At 37.0% G+C, this 24397-nt stretch overlaps 1 protein-coding gene across 3 annotated transcripts in view; it reads left to right on the top strand.

Moving 5' to 3' along the window:
* The window catches only part of LRRC4C (leucine rich repeat containing 4C), a 98267-nt gene extending 93446 nt beyond the window's left edge, over nt 1-4821 (top strand). For all 3 annotated transcript variants that reach the window (XM_050897845.1, XM_050897843.1, XM_050897844.1), the window contains exon 2: nt 2859-4821. In XM_050897845.1, the coding sequence (XP_050753802.1) occupies nt 2901-4817 (1917 nt within the window). In that variant the 5' untranslated portion in view covers nt 2859-2900 and the 3' untranslated portion in view covers nt 4818-4821. The remainder of the gene's footprint in view (nt 1-2858) is intronic.
* The last annotated feature ends 19576 nt before the right edge of the window (nt 4822-24397 follow it).

The following is a 24397-nucleotide window of genomic DNA, read 5'->3' as shown; positions in this document are numbered from 1 at the left end:
TTTGCTAATCAGTCTCATAACTGGATAATTTATTTGTTATAATGAAGTACTGTATTCAAGTAAATTTTTTTTTTTTATTCAAGTAAAATTTTTTTTTACCCATGGAGCATATGTGTAGTGATGGAAAGGGAAGATTTGCTGAATATAGGTGAAGGGAACGGTGGGAGATACCATCAGGTGCAAGAAGTCGGAAAAGGAGGGAAGTGCCTTGGAGTGCTTGCAGCATGGTTTGGCATCATCAGCTTTATGGAGGCTGACAAAGAAGCAACTGAAGGGAGTTTATGCATACACTGACTGGATGTGGAGGGCATTTGCTCTCTCATGACTTTTCTTATTTTTTCTATACTTTCTTGTTCTACAAATCCAGTAGTTTTCCTGGTCCTTCAGGGTATCTAGGATATGGGAATGAGAGTGGAAAGTAGCAAAAAGAAAGGTAGAGAAACCATATGGCATCTTGCAAAGCTGTCCTTTAATAGTGAGTGAGGCTCAGATAGAACACAGAAGATTCCTGTATCTCAAGCCACAGGTGCTCCCAGTGCCACGCCAGCCATACAAGGATAACTGGTAGCTCTGAAGCTGGACGTAGTGGGCTAAGTTCTCATCTCGGTTCCAGTGAAGACAATAACATTGCACCAGTGCAAGGGTAAGATAATTGGTTTGGTGTGTTTCTGTATCTGTTTTATTACTTGTTAATGGAATTCATTATTCAGGCCAAGTCCTTAGGGGATAAGTTTTAGAAGAAATTAAAAAATGAGAAAGGAAAGAAAAGACAAATCTACTGAATAAAAAAAACAACTAGTGACAAACAAAAATGCTAATACAATCGCATTAGCTATCACAGAAGATGGTTAATTACTATTCAACAGCAAAATTCATGGATCACAGATCTTAACTAAGGAGTCTGAAATTGATATTAAACTCATTAATATAATTCTTTTTACCACAATGGGCAGATTCTTCTTCATGACAGTGTAAGAAAGATGGGAACCAGGTCCTTTTCACCCCCTTTTTGCAGATAGTTTTACTACAGTTGGATTTTTGATGTAAGGGAACTTGAATTTTAGTGATTAGTTTGAGACTGTTTCGCTGTATATTGTGTTCAGCACCTCTGAAGAGATAAGTGACCTTGTAAGCCTGCAGTAAAAAGGAAGGTGTGTACAGCAGCCACCCCTCATCTAGTCTAGTACATTATCCTAAGCCCGTGAAGCCGATGTTCAGAAGTACAGTTGTTGGCAGAAGGAAGGAATGGAGAGGTGGGAGCGGTAACATCTAACAGTACAGCCACAGGGTTCTCCAGAGTCAGACAGAAGTGTAAGCCACAGAGAGAGAAGTTGAGTGACTTGCTCAAGGTTGCAAAACACATTAGTTTCATGAATCTTTCATAACAAGAATGATGTTTTATAAATAGCACTTACAGAGCAGATCAAACAAACAGATACAGGCCAGACTTTCCAATTCCCATTCACAGGTTTTTAACCATTATATTGGCTTTCTCTGCAGTAAATTATTAAACGTGAGATGAGAACACTTGCTAGCTCTGAACCATTATAACAAGTTTTTAAAAAATGCAGAAATGAATTCTCAAAAACACATTGAATATATAATTAGAAAAAAAGTCTTTCATTAAATGAACTGCTGTGAGACACAAGTTACTATATTTTTTTTCTGTATTTTTTTTTTTAAGAAATATAGCTTTTTTTACACAAAATTAAATAATTTGGAGCCTGGAGTGGAAAACTGTTGCCTTATAGTATTTTGTTTTACTGAATACATGTATTATGCATCTGGGTTCTCTAGGTTATAAATATGCTTTAAGCTTGCTGTAATTTATAAGACTTCACTTTTGGCTGATTTATAGGAAATTTCATTAATCTCTACAACAGAGGGACCTTGTACTGAGCAGCAGATTGCAAATGAACTGAGTGCTGGGGGCTTTAAGAACTACCACAAACGAATCAGTACTGAAATTCTTAAAATGGTAATGATCATTTGTAGTGTAAAGGTCTTTTTTCCCCTTACTGTAAGATCTGTAGGATTTTTTTAGAGGTGTCAATGAAACTGCCAACCTGAAGCTACAGAGATATTTTTCAGCATTTAAATGGCTATTCTTATTTCTGTGTTCAGCACACATTTACTAATGAATGTTTCTCTGCTTCTGGTGCCAAACAAAAGAATTGAGGAGGAAATATCATGAAATTGGATGATGCTGTTTAACGGTAGGGAAGAATTGATGCTCAGCATGTTTCTTTGGTATTCTTTTTTTTATTATTATTTGAAATAGGCAAGATCTTGCCCTGACATTTGCATGACCTGTTACATTCAGTATTAAAGGCTTTACTTCTAGTTAAACTCTGATGCAGGAATCACAGTTGTATAGACAAAGATTTTCACCCATACAAAACAGGAGTCTCCACTTGCTCTTCATATTATCTGTTGTCTTGTCTTATAACGTGCCAAGAAGGTTAGCACCTTGAATATTCTGATGATTCCTATCTTACTCATTTTTGCCTTTTGAGGCCCTTGTCACTTCTTTCAACTCTCCCCCTGAGTTAGAACATTTCTTTTAGGTATCCACTGTGGTTGAACTTGTTATCTGCCATCCAGCTACATGCATTATACATTGGAATAAGCAGGAAAAGCTAGTGTCTGGCTTTTTCTTATCTCATTGCCAATTACAGCTGACATACATAGCTGTACAGGAAACAAAATATTATAATTTCTATAGTTATTCTTGCTACAGAGTTTCATGAAATTGGCAGAGTTGACTGAAAGGACTTGAGAAGTCTTTGTTTAGAGAGCACACTTAAATATTTGAGATTAATTTAATGTTCTCCTTCTCCCTTCTTTCTTTCTTTCAGGCTATTCAAACTCCAGAAGGACCAACACCAAATAAATTATGAATGTTGAACAAGATGACCTTACATCCACAGCAGATAATGATAGGTCCTAGGTTTAACAGGGCCCTATTTGACCCCCTGCTTGTGGTGCTGTTGGCTCTTCAGCTTCTTGTGGTGGCTGGCCTAGTGAGGGCTCAAACTTGCCCTTCTGTCTGCTCCTGCAGCAACCAGTTCAGTAAAGTGATTTGTGTACGGAAAAATCTGAGAGACGTGCCAGACGGCATCTCCACCAACACCCGTTTACTCAATCTCCATGAGAACCAGATCCAAATCATTAAAGTTAATAGCTTCAAGCATCTGAGGCACCTAGAAATCCTGCAGCTCAGCAGGAATCACATCAGAACAATTGAAATAGGGGCTTTCAATGGTCTGGCCAATCTCAACACTTTGGAACTCTTCGACAATCGTCTGACCACTATCCCAAATGGGGCTTTTGTATACCTGTCAAAACTGAAGGAACTGTGGCTGAGAAACAACCCCATTGAGAGCATCCCTTCTTATGCTTTTAACAGAATCCCTTCTCTCCGGAGGTTGGATTTGGGGGAACTGAAAAGGCTTTCATACATCTCAGAAGGTGCCTTTGAAGGTCTGTCCAACTTGAGGTATTTGAACCTTGCCATGTGCAATCTTCGAGAGATTCCTAACCTCACTCCACTTGTAAAACTGGATGAGTTAGATCTTTCTGGGAATCACCTGACTGCCATCCGGCCAGGTTCTTTCCAAGGGTTAATGCATCTTCAGAAATTGTGGATGATACAGTCCCAGATTCAAGTGATAGAAAGGAATGCTTTTGATAACCTTCAGTCACTTGTAGAGATCAATCTGGCACACAACAATCTAACACTACTGCCTCATGACCTGTTCACACCACTCCGCCTAGAAAGGATCCACTTGCATCACAATCCTTGGAACTGCAACTGTGATATCCTTTGGCTCAGCTGGTGGATTAAAGACAAGGCACCCTCCAATACTGCATGCTGTGCCCGTTGCCACACACCTCCCAGTTTAAAAGGAAGGTACATTGGTGAGCTGGACCTGAATTACTTCACGTGTTATGCTCCAGTCATAGTGGAGCCACCAGCAGACCTCAATGTCACAGAAGGCATGGCTGCAGAGATGAAATGCCGGGCATCAACCTCCCTGACCTCTGTATCTTGGATTACTCCAAATGGATCTGTTATGACGCATGGGGCATACAGAGTTCGGATTGCTGTGCTCAGTGATGGCACATTAAATTTTACAAAGGTAACTGTGCAAGACACGGGTTTGTATACATGCATGGTGAGTAACTCTGTTGGGAATACCACAGCTTCTGCCACACTGAATGTGACTGCCCTGGATAACCCTGGTTACACGTACTTTTCTACCGTCACAGTAGAGACTGTGGAACCTTCTCAGGATGAGGCACAGACCACAGAGCAGGTTGGGCCCACACCAGTTACCAACTGGGAGACCACTAACATGACAACCTCACTCACTCCACAGAGCACAAGATCAACAGAAAAAACGTTCACCATTCCTGTGACGGACGCAAACAACGGGATCCCGGGAATAGATGAGGTTATGAAGACTACTAAAATCATAATTGGTTGTTTTGTGGCTATCACTCTCATGGCTGCTGTGATGCTGGTAATTTTCTACAAAATGAGGAAACAGCATCACCGGCAGAACCATCATGCTCCAACACGGACTGTAGAGATCATTAATGTGGATGATGAGCTTACAGGTGACACACCCATAGAGAGTCATTTGCCCATGCCAGCAATAGAGCATGAGCACCTAAATCACTATAACTCTTATAAGTCTCCTTTCAACCACACAACAACAGTTAACACAATAAATTCAATACACAGTTCAGTGCATGAACCGTTATTGATCCGAATGAACTCAAAAGACAATGTACAAGAGACTCAAATCTAAAACATTCATGACATTATGGGGTGGGGGTGGGGACAACAAAAGATTTATAAAACAAATGACACAAATGACTGGGCTAAATCTACTGTTTCAAAAAAGTGTCTTTACAAAGAAAAAGAAATTTATTTATTAAAAATTCTATTGTGATCTAAAGCAGACAAAATTATGTTTATTCCTCAGAACCTGTTTTTGCTGCACTTATTTACCCTCCTCATTCCCTTTTTCCTCCCCAGCCTACCCTGATTCCCATTTGCCATATTTTTCATAGGAGATCTTGATTCCCTAAAAGAACTGGTCTAGGAAATTTTATAAGAATTCTGTTACATTTTGGGAATTTTTATGGTGAATTCTAGTGGTGACATTCGGTCTATTTTGTCAATTTTTCTCTTTTTTTCTTTTGTTTTCTCATGCCCTTTTTGAAATTATTTAATAGAGAGTGGAATAATAACAGCAACTTTACAAGTGAGAAAACAAACAAGCAAAACTTTTTTTTCCTTGTAATGAATTGCTCTGTGTTTACCGAAAGCACCGTTCTGTGAAAAAATGGAAGAAAAAGTAAAAAACAAAAACAAACCCCAAGAAATTAATTTACTTGTGAAAACCTATAAAACCCATGATCTTTTCTAGAACCAGAATTTGTAGTTCAAACACTAAACTAAGATTATAAATAAAATATTGTTTTTTTCTGTACTTGGATATAGCTCATTTTTAGTGTGGCTTTAAACATCAAAAGTTTGTTAAAATTCTTACGATATTCTGCTGTGATGGTCCAAAACAAAATCATTTTAAAGAGAATAATTAAACCATTTTGGATCATTACTGAAGAATAGCATAGTTTTCATTTTAGTTTATGTAAGCAGCATACTGGCAAAAAAGGGTGTTTGACTTTCAACGCAAGATTAAGATCATTCCTTCTAATGGTGTTTTCAATTATCTCTATTATATTGCAAGATGTATTTCACAATGCCAGGAAAAGTTCTGCAAGGAGTTTCAGTTATCACTGAATTTATTAGACAAAGCTGAAAAGTTTGTTCTGTTTTTTGTTATTTATAACTGTCAATAAGAAAATTCATCTTTATATCAAAGCTAGTGGTTTCCAGTTCAGTTGTTCTGGGACTCCTAGACATAAATATGAAATATGTTTAGCTATCTATAATACCTATAATCAGAGCTGTATCCCTATATGCAAAATGAAATCAAAATGCTGTTAACGGAGTAACTCACAGGAATAAATCCGAGGATTATGGTTTAAAAAAATGGAAAGAGCAAAGTCAACCAAATCAGAGGAGAGCATAGGTTATTGTAATTTGCATGACAATTAGACTCCCTGTAGAGTAACCAGTTTACATTAATTTAAACTCAGACTCATTTACCAATAGGACACGTACACCCTTTTCCTTTGTATTTATATACATTCTCTGGATTTAGCTTATTGGTATAGGAATGATGTATACCTTGCAAGCTGAAAACTAAAAGGAAGGCCTTGCATAAGAAACCAGCTTCAGGACACTGTGTTCTTCCAAGTAAAAGTTCTGCCAAATTAAACTACTTTATGCATTGGCAACTGAATAGAAGCATTTTAAGATGATTTAGATTAGGAAAAAGAATCATATATATCATCTCTGAATGTCTTTTCACCTATTTTCTTCCTTAACCACCCATACTGTGAGTTTTCAGGATCCTGTGCCAGGTAAATAATTTTCTTAGTTCTTATCAAAATCTCTTTGGAGCTTTCTAGTATGCAATAGCATGGGGGATGAAGACCCTCCTGAGCAGTATACTTCTATTCTGTAAATTTAAGAAGGAATTTCTGCTAGGTTGAGGGGGTAAATATCTCTTGTTGGATGCACAGTTCTCAAGGTTGCAAGTGATTATTATAGTAAGAAGGCCTGATTTAAAGAGGACACAGTGGAGATAGGTGACGATGAATCACACCCTGCAAGGAGTCTGATAAGCATAATACAGAATGAAATCCAAAGTTCTATAATAATCTCAAAGAAACATTTGGCAAGACATTATCCTTTGATGTACTACATGAAAAATAATATCTACTCAAAGGGAATTTTAATAGAGGACAAAGATGGACCTGAATGTAAAATGTTGCAGTTGTGATTCCTAGCTTTGCCTATTTCTTCAAAGTGCATTAGAGCATTTAATTGGTGATTTCTTTTAAGCATTGTGATAGAGTCTGTACAGAAACACTGCAATTACACATTGCTATTTGTACTTTGCCCTTCTGGCTAGTAACATTGTGTCCATGACCAATGCTTATCTGAAAATTGAAAAAATTCTTTCCAGGAAACCTAAATCTGGGCCATCTGTAATCAACGGGTTTATGTTAAAAAATTATTGCTACTCTCTAACCAGTATTTGTGAAAGCACTTATGGTCACCAGGGTTTTATAAACAGGTAGTTTTTACTAACTCCTAAAGGTTATGCATAGGAGGCCTTAAAAGAAAAAAGGTATAGCTCTTGCCAGGTGGGACACTGGGTCAGTGACAATCTTTATTCCTCTTTGGAGTAATACAAAATAATATCAGTGATTGTTTTAAACAATATATACATTCTTACTGAGTGTTAATCTGGTTTTATTGGCTAATCAAAAAAATTAGATATTCCTGCTTGCTCATAATAAAAAAAAAAGCATTTTGGTGTGTTTGGTTGGGTGAGTATTTGTGTTACATGGAACCCATATTAGTTATGATTTTCCCAGCATCTTTCCTATCCTTCTTGGAAGCACAGAGATTATTTCTGACTCCTTCCTACTTCTATAAAACACCCAGTACTTTTGCAGATTAATTAAATACCAGACTTAGAGAACATCACAGTTTAAATTATAAACTGAGCTCTGCAATAAAGTGAGAGGAGTGCTGTGCTCTCTTGTTTTGCTGTTCAAATCACATGCCAATGCAGCCTATTACTACTCCAGAGACTACAATGTTAAGAATGAAGCCTGGGTCTCCTATATGGCAGAGCACAACTGATAGAAAGCTGTAATGAAATTTCTCTTGCAGGTGACCACTTTGTAGATGGTATATGATGTAAAATAATTGTGCAAAAAAAATTTGTGATCTTGATTATGAGCTATCACTTTCTAGTGGGCTCATGAGAAAGGATGAATTATTCTTCAGTTCATTTGATGGAGTTTGAAGATGTTTGCCTGCTGTCCTGTACAAATATGAAGTGCAAGCCATTTTCCTTCTGGAATTGTCATCAAGTCTTATAAATCTTGCCATATGCAGAAATAACATGTGAAAAGCAAAGCAAGTGAGTTTCATTCAATTCACCATACAAGATGGACATTTTATTTTACTTTGAAAAGGGCAAAATGTATGAAAATTATTACAGTAATTGTATTTTTTGCTAAAACGTTCTAATGCATTAAAAATTATATGTAATGGTTTCAAGATTCCCTGTCCCCACTGATGGCATTATAGGTTGATCACAGCATTAGAGAAAAGATAACTAAATTAATATTGTACTTAGTTGTACTAGCTTCATAGTCTTGTGAAAATATTTCATAACAGCTGTTATAAGCTTTTATATGTCAGATATGACCATTACTGTAGTCTTTTCAATGAGGAGAATGGAAAATCTTTTCAACCTATTCGCCCTTCTCCGAAGTTTATATTACATTTTTTATGTGAGTTAAGTACAGCATTTTTGAAATTTTCACTTTTTTGCTAAGTCCAGGCGGTGAAGGTCTAGGAAATGTTAGGAGCTACCTTGCAATTTCATACCAAAAGAAATAAATGAAGAAATAATTTATCCTTATCTTCAAGATACAACAAGAATTAGACTTCAGTCTGTGGGTTTCTGTTTTTCTTAGTAGAACTGTTTAATGTATCTTTTTCTCATTTGTGCAGGTGTTGCCAAAAAAAATCTCATTTCAAACTTGCATCTAAAATTCAATCTACAGTTAGTCTGAAGGTAGTGTGGGACATTTTATTATGGAGATGGTATTATATATTAGCATTGTAGCAGACTAACCTAGAGCCATCACTACTGAAATAGCAAGGGTTCATGAGCAGCGGATGGGCTTGGGAAGATTCTAGGAAACCTACCCAGTAAATCGGCAATTTCTGTTGGCCCTCCAGCCTCACTTTGTAGTGGTGCCCCATGGAAACACTGTGGCTGTGTGTGATTTGCAGCTGGAAGAGCACAGCAGGGAAGAAGAGCTTTGGATTGGGAACAACTTCATTGGCTGCTCCCCACTTAAGAGCATAGATGCAGAAGTAATCAGGGTGTAATAGCTCAGCTTCAGATATGCAGTGTATGACTAGAAATGAGGGAATTATTTTTTTTGTTTATCACATTTAATCACAAGTAGGTTTTAAGACAGTGCACACTAAACAATTGAAAACTTGAAGAATAAAGAAAGTCACAGATATACAGTGTTTTACACAAATGGCAGTCATATTTTGACAAAATGCTAATGCTGGTTTGAAGGAGTCTGGGAAAGTTTTTTCAGTATTAACTCTATTAAGACAGATGAGATCTGTACTTCAATAGTTACATGCTATTTACTTCAATAAGAGTGAGTCATGGTTTTCTTAGGCAAGATCTGTTAAACAAAGTATTGTGTTTAATTTGTCTTGTTTTTATTACTTGCTTTCATACGTTTATAACTTACACCTAGACTCTTAATCGGAGTGCTCTCTAAAGGGCTGAATCAGTGAACCCTGACTGACTTTCATAAGAGAAAAACTCCAGTGAGGTATGGAATTTTGGAATGAGGAGGAGACACTGAAATGATTACATCATCAGATGATTTTATGGCTGTCTTTTGTAACATAAGAAAGAGGAAAATAAAGTCTGTCATTTTTGAGAACTTTGAAAACCAAATCTTATGTAAAAATAGGAAACCTTAGTAAAAAAAACAGAAGAAATTAGAACATTATTGGACTTGAAAGTAACAGTAAGATGTAATGAATGCAAGAAAGCAAGAAGTGGGAGTCATACACCCCAGATAATCTTTACATCTTTTCTAACAAAACAATTTGCAAACTCAAAAATTTGAATTGCTTTTCTATGTATCATCCGGCTTGTGCAAGGATTCTGGCTGCCCTATCCATAGTTTTCTGTTTTCTTCTTAAATTTTGCAGTACATGTATGATGTAATCTGGGCTTTCAGCTCTGGAACAGTTTCCCAGACAGAACATGCAAGGGAATTCTCTGCTAAGTCATCCAAACTCCACCCATTGGAGGTTCATATTTAAAACTCTCTGGTGCTTTTTTCAGTCTACTTGAAATGGCTTGTGCAGTGAAAGATTCCTTAATTTCTTTGATCCTCTACTACAATAGCAATATATGATTCATATCCTAGTTTGGAGAAGATGGTTTTGCATGGATTATATTTTCATCAAATTTAAAATATAAATTGCAGTTGTATTTTATTTTAGTAAAAAATTTTGAGTTCTGTTGACTTGAAAAGTACTTCTGTTCCTTTCACAATAGCTCAGTTAAACGCAACTAAATTACGCTCCCCCTCCCTCCCCCCCCAATTTAAAAAGAGAAACTACATCTTGGAATGCTATGCATGCACACATGTGTCTGTATATGTGTGTTATTTAAAAAGTGATTCTACAGGTGAGATTAAAGAAATAAAAGAAGAAATGTATAAAAAAGAGAAAGATGGAATAAATAAGCTGAGAGAGAATCTAGTAAAGCAGAACTGGAGTTAGTGGACTGCAGAATTAATCCAACCCCTACGACTAATTTAATTCTGTAACACGTTATTCAATTTGATTTAATTTGCTCATTTAATTCCTCAAAAGGACAGTTAGCTGTCTGAGCAAGGAGGTGGAAATCTGAGTTCTGTTTTTGACAGTACCCACATGATATCAAGCAGGTCTTCCTTTTTCATGTCTTTCTTGGCTTGCCATTTCTGTCTAGCTGCTCAATTATCATTTTCTGAAACTGTCTTCTTGAAGCACCCATCTCTCCAGCCTGTCTTGGGACTGAATTCCAGTGGTCAATGGGACAGAAGACAGGTCAGTGTTGTGTTACTAAGCAGAGCCTCTGCAGATCTGGGTACTAGGTGTTTAAGTCCACTAACTCCTAAACAACTACTTCCTATTTCATACTGCAAGGCAGTTTCATAAATCATTTATATGTTTTTTAATATTGTATATGAGATTAGGGTTGTTGATCACCTGCCGTGTATTAATTAACTATCTTTCAGGCTGAAATAGCCTTTTTTTTTTTTTCCTGTTGGAACATACCTTTCTTTGTGAAGAAGTATTTGATCAAATTCTAAAGAGTTGGAGAAAAAATATCAATGTCTTTGGATATTCAGACTATAAAAGGATTCCAAATGTATAGAACTACACTTAAAAAACAAGACAATAAATAACAATGCTCTCAGATTCCTAGAAAGCAAATGCCTAAACAAACAGCATTTCTGTCCGTCCCCCCCTTTTTTTTTTTTTAAGAACAGTTACTCTATTTGACTCAGCAAAGTCATCAAGGCCTTATCAGACTAAACAAAGCAGAGGCACTGACAAGTTCCGTGGCTTTTGCTAAGACTTCCATGACAGAGATTATTTTGTTCTGCTAATTTTTTTTTTATGAATTCTATTGCCTGTGTCAGCAGTGTTTCCATCAGAATGGATATGAGTAATTATTGTTGGAAATATTGTCACCTCTTGTTTCTACCTGGAGAAACATTGGCTCTGGGTGTTTGTTTATCTTTTCAACTCCCTGCTGATTTCTGACACTCCTGTGGGGAAGTAATCAGTTCTGTACTGAAAGGGAAGCTTTGCCCACCTGACACAACAATGAAGTAATAAAGAGCTGAACCAGGCAAGGAAGAACAAAATAAAATGCAGTGGTAATGGGGAGAGAAGAGTCCTGAGAAGATAACAAAGTGTTACAGGGAGAGAAAAAAAAAATATTACAACGAAGAACAAAGTTGAAAAGGAGTGAGAAGCTATTCTCTCCTTTCATCCCCTCCTTTTCTTCTCACTTCATGCATTTTGTTTCCTGGTATAGCTGGATAATAGTTAAAAACATTGATGAATGCATTCTAAATAAATCACATTGGAAACTGTCTGAGGGATTATTTTAAAAGTTATAAAACCAACAGTCTTTAGACTTGTATGGGTCAAAACAGTCTCAGAGCACTATTTATAATGTTATGATACTGTGCTAAGACACTAAGAGATTACTGTAGCAAAAGATTTAAGTTGGAATTCTGAAAAAAAACCATTCATACTTTATGAGTAGAAAATATTTTCCCAAGAGAAAAAGTAGAAATTTGCATTCTGGGAGCACCCAATTGGCAATTTCTGCATGTAAATATCATTTTAACATTAACCTCTGCTGCTTTTAAAATTGGGCCCTTAAAATGAATCTGGAAGAAGCACTAAAATGCATAGAGTGGACAAGGATGGTAGCAGTGAAATGTTTAATTTAGTAGAACTTTCCATTTCTATTCTCTGGGATTTTCAGTAATACAGTATTTTTAATTAGGAACTAAGAAGATGTTTATTTGTACATTTTCTCCCCCTTTCTCCCCTCAAGTGGGGATAACATTTTTGGCTGGCTAATACAACTGGTATTAGAATTTTGGAAAAAAAGAAAGATACCTTGTGAAACACCTGTAATTTGGTAGTATGCTTTTGCTTTTTTTTTTAAGTTGCTTTTTCTAGCCTTTATAAACAAATATAAGTTAAGGAGATGAAACAGTAAGATAGAAAACTTGACTCTACAATAAAGTTTGTGAGAGAGCAAGATTTATATGTCCTTACTATTTTCTTAATTTCATTCTAATTTGCTGTCACAAAAGGGTAAGAAGCCCAAATAAGTCCTTCTTATAATTTTTTCATGATTCTTTAGGTTTTGGATAGGCTTTTTTTCCTCCACTGGTAAAATAAATTTTCTATGGATTTTATTATGTTTCAGATTAGAAGCCTTTTTCCTTGTCTCTATTTACAATTTCAGCTTTTTTCTGTACCTTCCGTTTTCACTCAACAAATTTTCACAAAAGCTGAGTCTTTTTTAATTATATATTTTCTCCATGATACACGGTTGTAGGATCTAAGTCTGCATTGCCCTGCTATGTATCCTCCCTAACTTCATGGCAGTATTTGCTCTCATTCACTACCCTCCTAGCATTATTTGGTTGTATCACTCTTTGTGTCTAGTTGAGAGTCAGTTTGCAAAGTCATTAGGCATCTTTCCTCCACACAAACACAAAGTGTTGCTATTAAATGGAAGTGTGGAAGAGTATGACTGTCCAGCACTTGTTTCAAGGCTTAACAGCAAAACACTGTAAACTCAAACTTTTCAGGCTTCTGTGGCAATTGGGGTTTGGTTGCAGAAAATCGGCAAAACAGCCTGACTAGTGTGACGTAATTCATCTCTTGTGTATATCTTAACATGGGAACATGGTATCTCTGAATAGAAGAATACTCTCTCCTCTAAAGTTTGACAATCTTAGTAAAAAAGGAGGCTGATATTTTTAGTAAGCTGGTTTTTTTATTTAAAATTTCTGAAACCTATTGGTGGTTTAGATTTCTGCAATCATATTTCATGCATGGTTGATGAAGGTGCCGCAAGACTGGCATTCAGTCAACATCACTGAAGGATTGGATCAGCCTGTTTATAAATGGATTTTTCTTCTGCTGACCAGAGTTAATTATAAGTCCTTTTTAAAATGACTGTTAAGTACTGATAGCACAGTTATGGAAGCACATTACTAGGAACGATGCCAAAGTTTTACAGTTGTGCAAATTTGTGGCATCTAATACACTGGTAGTGGTCTGTTGCTCTAGTTTAATTTTAAAGTTGTGATCTGACATGTGCCGCTATAGTGGTTCAGTAGGGGAAATTATTTTGTCCTTTTAAAATGTTATTTAAGTTCTAAGAGAACTGTTGGGCAGAGAACCAAGTCCTTCACATTGCTTCGCTGCAACAGTGTTTCAGCTTTGACTTTAAGGGTGCACCGGAAGTGTCTAAGTGTTCGGTTTCCATATCTGCTCTCTTGCGACCAGTCTTCTGTGACAAAAACAGTTCTCTATAAGAACATTTACTCTAAGATACAAACTCTATCAGACACATTGCAAATAGACCACAGTATATTCATCATAGGGTAATAATTATAATATCTCTTCTTCCTGAGTTTGGCCTTGTGGTTAGCTGTCTGTATCTTCATTCGAGTTTCCATCAAGTGCTCTATCCTAGTGCAGCTGCAAAGTGTTTGATAGCTAAGAGCCTGTCTTTGGAGGGTGAGTTATGCAAAACTAAATGAGTCACCACTATGTGTCTGTTGTTCAGATATAAACTGTTATCTGTCCATCCCTTACAGAAACTTCCAACAGTCATGTTTCTCTGCAATCCTAATTGATAAGATTAATTCTCTTTATTCCATTTCATTTCTCAGGGTGTTTCCAAGGAATGGCACAAGTAATGGCAAGAAGAAAGAAGTTGGTGATTTTGCTTCCAGGACTTACATGAATCCAGATGATATTTGTGTAAAGACCCCGAGAAAAAAACTATTAGAAGAAATAGATCAGCCAAGATACAAAAGATTAAAAACAAATATAAATTCCATTCTTTCCTCTATTGTATACACACACACACACACACAGAGAGATATAGAGAGATATATACATACACTGTCTTGTGGCTCTGATGCTTTTCAGCAGGTCTGCTCTGGAAAGCAGTGCAGATACAGTGGAGATGCAGTGCATTTCTTGTTGGGTGGCTAGCTGCCCACTGGCACGCGTGGCAGAGGAGGAAAGTAAGACACAAAAAGCTTTCACCAAAGGTAGAAGTTCTGGTGTGGACAGGGGCCTGCTATCCCTGAGGTAAGAGTCGACCACATGCATACAATGCAGTGAGTCTGGAGGATCTGCTATATGACAGGAAACTATGTTTCCTTAGGTATAAATGGGAAAAAAGTAAAACTCTCCACCAGGCAATTCAGAATACTCTAGTTTACATGTCTGAAAGTGGGAGAAAGTGAATGTCTCTCTAGTAATTCTGGTTTTGCCACTGGTCTATGTAATCACCATGTAAAAGACTCTTTATATGACTTTTTGAAGCAGTTTCTCCATTTGCAGAATGTGTTGGGAAACACAAACACAAAAAGCAGTGTGAATGCTGGTCATTACTGCTGTTGCTTTTCTTGCTGAGGTTGGACTTTTTTTTTCATTTGTGTTTCTCAAGCATTCACTGCTTCTCTTTGAGAATTTCAAATGGAAGGGTCAACAAGTCATGATCTCCAAGTAAAACAAATACATGATTTTATGGTGTTACTTGATGGGTATGTCATGTTTTGTGCCTGTTGCACATCTATGACAGCACTGCCAAGGCCAGTGACAGCACATTCAGATGGTGTGAGATGTGACCAAATAATGCAACACACTCCTTGTTTCTCTTGTAGCTTTCTCAAACATTAGCTTTGGGAGAAAGGGCAAAACAAACAGCATTTTCCATCCTCTAGGAAGAAAGTGAAGGGATGCAGGAAAGGTACAGGCACAGATGCATGAAACAATCAGAAGAGACACAGAGCTGGGGGGATACATTTCACCTGGGGAAAGCTGTAGGAAAAGGCTTCCCATCTTCCTCCCAGAGAAGGGCTTCTCTTGAGTAAGTAAGATTTTGCAGATTGTTGTGGGTTTTTTCCTTTTAGGAGCACATTCAGCTTTATCTATTTCAACCTTATCTTAAATATGGACTGTAAAGTGTTCCATCTTCAGGAAGATTGATTCAACTAAAGGGCAAAAAGCCCTTATGGAAAGGAAACAACACATTAAAGAACTAGGAGTTAACTCTCTGTAAACAGAGTGGATATTCATGCTGATGGGGGTAAAGGGGAATTGCTGTCATTTACTGCTTCACTATATCTTTCCATGAGGGTCTTTCAGGCAGTTTACAAACACTTATTCACAATGCCCCTCCTTATTATCTGTTAGAGGAGGGAAGTTGCGATAAGAGGTGTCGTCTGGGTTGTTTCTTCCCAATGTGTGAGTGCGGTGAGCGCCTGGGGTAGGGGGAGCTTCCGCGGCCAGGGCAAGGGCTTTTCCCCAGCACGCAGCTGGGCACGTTCGGGGAGGGGAGGCTCTGGCAGCCCGTGGATGGGAATAGAAACGAGCTGGTTGAGACCCTGCAGGGATGTACCACTGAGCTTTGCCCTTCTGTGATGGAAAAAGCAATTTGCTAGGAACTCAGAGGTGCCGCAGAGTTCGCAGCTAGCAGTGAGTTGAGTGAAGGGCACAGTGAACAAGGGAAGGGAGATTGATTTATAAATAATTCTGGTTTCAATTCTGTTTGCTTTCATCTATTTAGAAAATGAACTATTTTAGTATCTATATTTAAAAGTCTCTGGCTTTTGTGTTTAAAAAATTCATCATCTTTGATCCCAGTGTGGGGAGTGGTCTTGTTATATTCATCTCAAACTTCAGGCTGCCTTTGGTTCCCATTAGTGAAGCATGATATCTATCTTATAATGGAGCAATCATCTGGGACAAAGATCAGTTAAATTACATTGTGTCACAGGTAGAACGTAATCTTTCTTCTCTTTCACTGTGTGAATGCTTTGCGTACTTCCTTCTGGGCCCTAGTATATATGATATGTGTCCTACAATGTATGATTATTATTGCATTAACATTAATGTTTTTTTCTAAGAAATAGTTGGAAGGCTTAATATCCAAGCCTGCGTCTTTATTCTTGGCACTAAATCTCCAAGATCTCATCACTGATAAATCATGTGATCAAAAAGGTGTTTTTATTGTTTATTATTCTGGTTTACTCTTCAAGGCTGAACACAATTCTTTGAATGCCTAGTGTCCAACTCCTTTAATCAAGGTTGAATACATTTCTGTAATAAATTTATTCAAGCAACTTGCTTCCTCATCAGTGTGCTGTAAGATAGCACATAACAGCAGTATTCTGTAGAATCAGTATTTTTAAAATTCAGTGCTGTCAATTAATAAAGAACACAGAAGCAAAACAAATATTTCCTAACTTTAGCATTCAAATGCAAAGATGTACTCTTTTACCAATGTTAGCAACCCAAACGTTGCCGCATTCTTCAAGTTTATGAGAACTGAAGAGCAGAGCTAACAAGAAACTGTATGCTTCCTTTTTTTCCAAAATAGAAAGGCTAAGGATAAAAGAACAGTATAAACACTGAAGAGTATGTGTGATTATGAAGAGTATACAAATTTAAAATCTTAAAAAATACTTAATTTAATAATAAATAATTATTAGAAGGTAGAGTCACTGAGTAAATCTCACATAACCAGCATAGCTTAAGTGTTCAAGTATTTCTTTGCCTGATGTTTAACCTTGTCACATTGCTACTACTAGCAAATAATTCTAATGTCAAGGAAGTATAATGAGGCAAACTTATGTATGAAAACACTAAGATCCTTTATTGTCTCTACCAATTTATGACAAAAATCTAATGTGGATACCAGTGGAAAATTTGACTTTTTGTGTTCTAGTATGGGCACTGTTGTTCATTTCCTGGGGCGGGGGGAGAAGGTATATTCTGTATCTCCTTGTTTCACTGAAAAAAGAAAAAAAAAAAACACAAACCCAGGGAAAAATCTGGGGGATAGTGATGCTCTCTGAGGTGCCACAAGTTTGTCTAGCTCTCAAAATTATTTTCCTAAGGCAAAGTATAAAAGTTTCAGCACAATGTCATCACAGAAAAATAATTTTGGAACAGATTAAAAGTCACTAACAAAGTATTTGCACCAGTGTTCTGACTCTTAAGTTGGGAGAAATGGGTTGTATGATTAAAAAATACTTTTTTTTCACCAGTAATAGTCTAGAAAAATAACATATACGCAAGTATGGTTTTGTTGTTGTCATTGTCCATGTGAGTTAAGACAGAAATGACAATGACAAAGTTCTGTGGGGAAGAATAGGACTTACTTTCACAGTATTTCTTTTTAAGGAGAAATGAAAAATTTCATGTGGTTTTATGAAATATCTGAGGGAACCTTATTTTCATTGTAGTTATGCATTCTGGGGATTTTGGGGGGGTTGTTGACTTAGAGTATTCTGATATAATTATTTTTTTAATGAACAAAGCCTTTTAATGAAAAAACATCCCAGTCCATGAAGGAGACTGAGCAGTTGTCAGAGGTCTGTGGTTACTGAACTGTGAGAAAAGGGGCCTTCATTACAACTGTAAAATATGAGGAGAAAGCCTTAGCTTGGAGCCAGCTACAGAGAACAGATTATAAAAGGGTTTGAGAGCAAGTCATGCGGTTGGTATGATGCAAAGGAGAGAGCTGTCACTGTGCTGCAGGCAGTGGGCATACTGGGATAGATGATCTCATTAACCACAAATCTGATGTAATCGTGCTGTTCATGCTGGTTTATTGTTTGGTGCTGGACAATGCATTTGTACTTTAATAGAATCACAGTTTTGAGGTACATGATATCTAACAATACCAAAGCTGTTCAGTGCCTGTTTGAGATCCTGGGGGGTTTTGTTTCATTGGTTGTTGCCCAATCCTGCAATGCTGGGTCAGGTTGTTTTTGCCTTCTGCCCCATTTCTCTCATCAGAATTGGGGTCCCCTGACCAAGGCTCCTAGCTCTGGCAATGATGACTAAGTGGATGTGAAGATGGGCAGGCAGATAAACAGACACACGGATGGTGTTCTGATTTTCCTTTTCTTTCCACTTAGAGCCACAGGTGCTGTTCATGAGGTCAAATGAAGCTCTGCGTGTCCTGAGGCAGAAATGGTGCCAGGTGGGGAATACTGAGAGAGCAGATCCTTTGGCTAAGGGAGGAAGGAGAGGAAGAGCAGGTCCTGGAGTGGAGTGGGGTGCACGTCTTAGGAAGCTGGAAAATATGGTTCTCCACAGAGTGAAGGCCTGCAGGAAATTAGATTTGATGGTCAAAAGGAAATTAGTGAAGGAGAAGGAAGAGATCTACACCTTCCTCCTTTCTCTTATGGGTTGTATGTTCTAAAAAACTCAATAGAATTGTGCTACCTGATAGGATAGTGATACTTCATTTAAAAGAGTCCAGATTCAAATGTTATCACCTGTTACTGCTACAGCTGGCTCTGGCTTAAACACTTTTAAGAAGACTAAGTCAAGTCTGAACCAAAGAACCTTAATTACTTAGTAGATGAAGTTGCATATTCTAACTTGATGGCTGATATATGTGACATCAATCAATTTCGTTTGGATTCAGTGCCTCAGGCCTGGCTGTGAAGTCTATATAAATAAGTTTTATGCTATGAAGAACATGCTCTTCTTGATATAACTATCATCTGTCTTCCAGCCTTCTCCAACTGCTTTCTTGTCTGTAGGATTTATTAACTGCTTCGTGTACTTCTCACAGTATCATAGTAAATTAACAAAAAAGTCCACAGCTTGAGGTCTTAGATTTAAAAAAAAAAAAAAAAAAAAAGTTGTGTGTGTATGTGAAAAGGAGACAGAAAATTGTATATGTGTGCATGGGAAGCAAAACTCTGAAGTTTCCTACAATTCCTAGAATTTGCTTTAGGAATTTCTCATGTTATTACATCCAGAGAGTAGACAAGATGCTTGCAAAAAAAATCAATGCTGCATACCTTCTCCCCTCACCCCCAAGTAATATTTGTTTTGCAGGATGATTTTCCTTTAAAAAGCAATACTTACTCAGGGTTATGTAGTTAGGTCTTTTGAAATCAGAGTCTGGCTGCTCAGGCAACCATGACCACATTTTAAATTGCTTGATTATTTTTCTGGGGGGATGACCGTTTTATTGCCTGAAATAACACAATTATGTTGCATTCCTCAATGCAATGGCTGTCACAAAGAGTAGATAAAGAAAGAGATTGAGCTTGTTTTAAGTACATTTGGGATGATAATTATTTGAGGATACAAACAGGAATTGTGAGGCAGTACCCAAGAGACTTGAAATCTCACTTCTGAATAGTTAGCACTTAAAATACATTCAGACTTCTAAGATTATGAACCCTCTTCTGTGCTGTAGACCATATAGTCTAGAAGTGATTAAATTGCACCTATTTGCCAATGAATCAATCTAGTTGCAATGTAGAAGAAAGAGCATAGCTCACCCATCAGAGAATCTTTGTAATCAAAAAGAGCTAAATTATTCCGTAACTGAATTGTGCTGTGAAGAGCCACATTCACCTCTGAATGAAATCCAGTAAATTAAATCTGTACATTTATTTGAATACGTAAGCGTGTTATACCTTTTCTTTTGTAACGGATGTACGATGACTTCCAGTAATAAAGCCAGGGTGACTTTGTAGTCCAGATAGCAAGATATAAGAACTATATTAGTTATGCATGCCTTGTATATCGGAAACGGTTCTCCCTAATCTTTGTAAAAGCATTCAATTTACTTTTCCTCCCAGTGCTGCAATGAGTTTGCAGTTGGAGTTTGAAGGGGAGTAGTGCCAGACCAGGTCTGTGAAGAGGGCTGTTGTGCAATTCCACAGGTGTTGCTTAGTCTACAGGAGGGTTACAAATGTTCAACTTGTCATGGGGATGCTACCTCCAATGAATCAAAATAATTGATCTTAAAGGTATATAATAAATTTTATTGGGGGGTGTGGGGATGGATTTTTTAAAGCTAAAAATTAAAATTCCCACCCTTTGCAGAAAATAGGTTACAGCTTGGTCTCCCATACTTCAATTTTTTCATTTAAAAATATTCCCTACTAATAAGGAATTACCGAAGAGAAAGAGAGTGGTTCCACATAGCACACACCTTTGATCTGCAACAAAGCTTTTGGTTTCCTTACAATTATCAACTTTTCTGCCCCCTCCCCCCGCATCCCACTCTCAAATGTCTGTTAGGCTGTTCATACATTTTTTTTTTTCCTGCTTTTGCCCCTGTGCATCTTTAGTTTCCTGAAGCTAATATAGCTTGAAGTGTTTATGATTAGAGTTGCCCAAATTAGAAAGTTCACTGCAGAGCACAGTTTCTGATATGTACATGAGAACAAATAAGGATATGATGTTAAATAGGAGAACAACATAACATCGGGAAGTAACAACCAAATGGAACAGGAAACAACAACCAAATGGAACAAAGCCCTGCTAGGACTGCTGCATTCGGATGGTTAATATGGGCAGATTGTTAGCCTAGCTTTGAAAAGGAGCTAGGGTGAAAAAGTACTCAAGCAAATAATTAATTCCTAAATAGTATGCAATTTGCTAACTCCATTCTCTGATGTATGAAGTTAGGATATGGGAGAGGATGGGTAGAATCATAGAGAAGGTGATGAGGTCCAACAGCATAAAACCATGTCAGTGGTCCCACTTCTTCCAAGAAGCAAGCAACCGAAACATGGAGAGGCATAAAAGGATCATGAAAGTCAAGGATCTCCAGAGGAGAGAGGTACCTTGTATATAGCTCATTAAAACTAGAACAGCAGGTCTAAAAATATTACTTTTTGGTTTAATATAATACATCAGATAACTTATTAGGAAGTTTGGCTTCATAATGAAGATAAATTATGGGGTGATTTTCATTGCCAATATAAATTTGCCTCTCAGAATACTGGACTTTACAAACTTTTGTCAAAATGTAAGATGTTTGTTCTCAGTTGTCAGTTTCTGAGTAAAATTATTAATATTAGAGATTTTTAATGAAGAACACCACTATGAAGAGCACCCATACAGATGAAGTTTATTGTCATATATGTTTATTTGATTTGAGGTTGATGATTGAGCCCCTTTGGGAGGAGGCTAAGTGTGAGTATGTAGACGTGTGTGAGAAATTGCATTCATAAATGTCTTCAATGAAACTGAATACAGTCTTATCAACATCATTCTTCTCATATGCAGCATGTGCACTGGAGAACAGTTTCCATTTAATAAGCTTCTAAGGCTCTTGGGTCAAATCTGTAGGCCTTTATCACTAAGTGAGCTCAAACTTTTATGTGTAAATGAAAAAAAAAACAGCTTGGGCTTATTTATTTATTTGTTATTTTTAAAAGCATACTCTTGGGAGATAGCAAGTACCTTCAAATATCATTAGAGAAGCAATTAAATAGATATTTATATATTTTAATGGCTTGATGAGAGAGCTGAATCATGCTGAGGGATGTGCTAACACTTTCACATATCATAAAGGAAGACATTAAGCCCCATGCAAAATTCATCCCATGTTGACTCTTTTAAAGCTTATCAGGAATTTTTAGTGGTATGCTTGTTTTGCTTATTTTTTACTTGTTTTTGTTTAATTTCTTTCTTGTCAATGGAATTTAATTTTTCTTACAGTTTTGCAGTGGAGCCAACACCAGAAAAGAGTGAAAAAAGGCATATGAAATTGTCTTCCTAGGGTATTTAATTTTGATGGCAAATTCTGCTACTATTTAAAGTCACTTCCACAGAGCTCCAAATAAGTATCCAACTTTGAACAATCCACTGAACTATTTTCAAGCTTTTCCTATCAGAAGTCATTAAATCAAATCCTATTATTTTCTTCTGCACAATTCTACTAGTAAGTGCCTTCAATTTAAAGGAACATATTATTCAGACTTAACCCTTAATGTGAAATGCAAAATATTGTCCCTCACATAAATACATTTTCAGAAAATGTAATTGAGTATGCAGTATTTTTCAGTCTTGACTCCTAACTATGACAGGTACTGTGGATGGTTTACTGGAACTTGCTGGAAGTTTTTTGTTGACTATAGTAGGTTTTCACCATTTTGTAGGTTTTACAATTTTTTACCATGCAAATAAAATGCTGCTTTCTTTTGATTTAGTAAACTTAGTCTTGGAGGCGATTTCTGTTCTCTAAGAATTATGTTATCATTTAAGAGCAGTGACTTTCGTCAGTATTTTATGTGAAATTTACCACTTAGCTATCTTACAGTATATAATGGTGAATTCCACCTCCAGGATACATCCATCTAAGTACATGGACATAGCAATGTTCATGCATCACACATGATGTATGGTTTAAATATAATGATTAGTGCTTTCACTCCAGAAATCTGTTAAGGGGAATAACATAGAGATTGTGCTCAAAGAGATGCAGGCTTTTTTTCAGCTGATCCAAATGAGTAACTGTGTAATATTTGGTGTCTTTCTCATGATATGTCTTGGAAGAACCTGGGGTGGTGCTTACATTCATTCACATTACTTCATGGATTTTCTGGAAACAAGAATCAGTGACGTATTGTTTGGATCAGTTTTTCTTCAATTAAAGGAAAACTTTCAATTGAAACTCAAATTACAATTAAGTGAAATCACCATGTTGACACAGTGCTTCTCAAAACCTCTTGACAGGTTTCTGCAGTTTCTGTACTGGAGCTAGAAACACCTGTGCTGGTGTGAATCCCAGACACCAGAGCACTGTGTTGCATAAATAAATCATACTTTCCATATTTACGTTGCTCTTCACATTGCCACTTGGGCAAAACCTTCCCTTGGGGATCACTGAAGTTTTGTGCAGTACTTGGTGGTTTGTGCTGAAGCCACAGGCAATACCGTATGATGACCTAGTCTGCACACAAAGAAGCAGCGGGCACTTACGTTTCGGCACAAGAACTTTCTAAATGTTATGCTGTTGGTCTCTATTTGATATTTTGATGGTGATGCAGATTTCTGTGTGCAGATTCTCAGAATGTCTGAGTTGTCTACTGACTTCACAGGAGCTACACTACTTGAGAATCTAATCCAAATATCTCATATGTGACACTAGATAAATTACCATCTACTCTTTCTCCATGGTACATTTTAATTTTAAATTTTGCTCTGTTCCTCTTTTTCTATGAAATAATAAAGCAGATCATGGAGCATCATCAAAAGCTAGATAGACATTCATGTCTATTCTGAGTACCTGCAATTATACACCTCCAGCGTAAGAGAACTCTGCATCATGATCCCCTTGGCAACTGCAGTCATCCAGACAGTGCATAGTTTACATCCTTCCCAGACCAGAATTTGCAACTCAGGGTCATATCTAAAGCACAGAGAAACAATTCAAATGACAGTCGAGGGTAGGAGATACCAAAAAATGTAGAGGATTTTTTTGGTTGGTTTGTTTGTTTTCTTAGGTAAATGGAGAATTCTGTTCCTGATTTTAATTTAAAGACGTTGAAGACTGCAAGATGGTAGGGTCAACAAAATCATACATGCCATGCCATTTTTAAAACACAATATGTTCAATATTAGGCTCTTCTGCTAAATCACGTGCGATTAGATTTCTGGGGTTTGAAAATGTTTGCTGTTGTCAGTTGTACGAGAATGTTATTTTAGCTGTTCATAGTATCTTCAACAGCTAGGAGGCAAACGTAATCCTAAGCACGGGACTTACATAGCACTTACATATTGTTTGGCATCATTACTATTTGTGTGGTACAAATAATATGGAGAACTCGGGAGGAGCATCATATTCTTTTTTTTGCCTGGTTCCTGATTGTGCCATGTGTTGAATCCAGGTTTGTGGATTGGAAGAATTCTGTCACTACTGGTCTTCTCAGTGAGCAGAGAAAAAAAGTCTAATGGAGTCAAAGGGAATTTCTTATGAAGAGATGTGATGTTTTAGTGATGAAGTGATGGGATGTAATGAAAGCCAGGTGACTAAGTGAACAGTGTTATGTTAGCACACCTCTTAGAAATTCTGTGATTTGCAGG

Source organism: Gymnogyps californianus, chromosome 5 (assembly GCF_018139145.2).
Source record: "Gymnogyps californianus isolate 813 chromosome 5, ASM1813914v2, whole genome shotgun sequence".
Lineage (NCBI taxonomy): Eukaryota > Metazoa > Chordata > Aves > Accipitriformes > Cathartidae > Gymnogyps > Gymnogyps californianus.
Note: the sequence above shows the minus strand (reverse complement) of the source record. Positions and strands in the feature narration are given on the sequence as shown.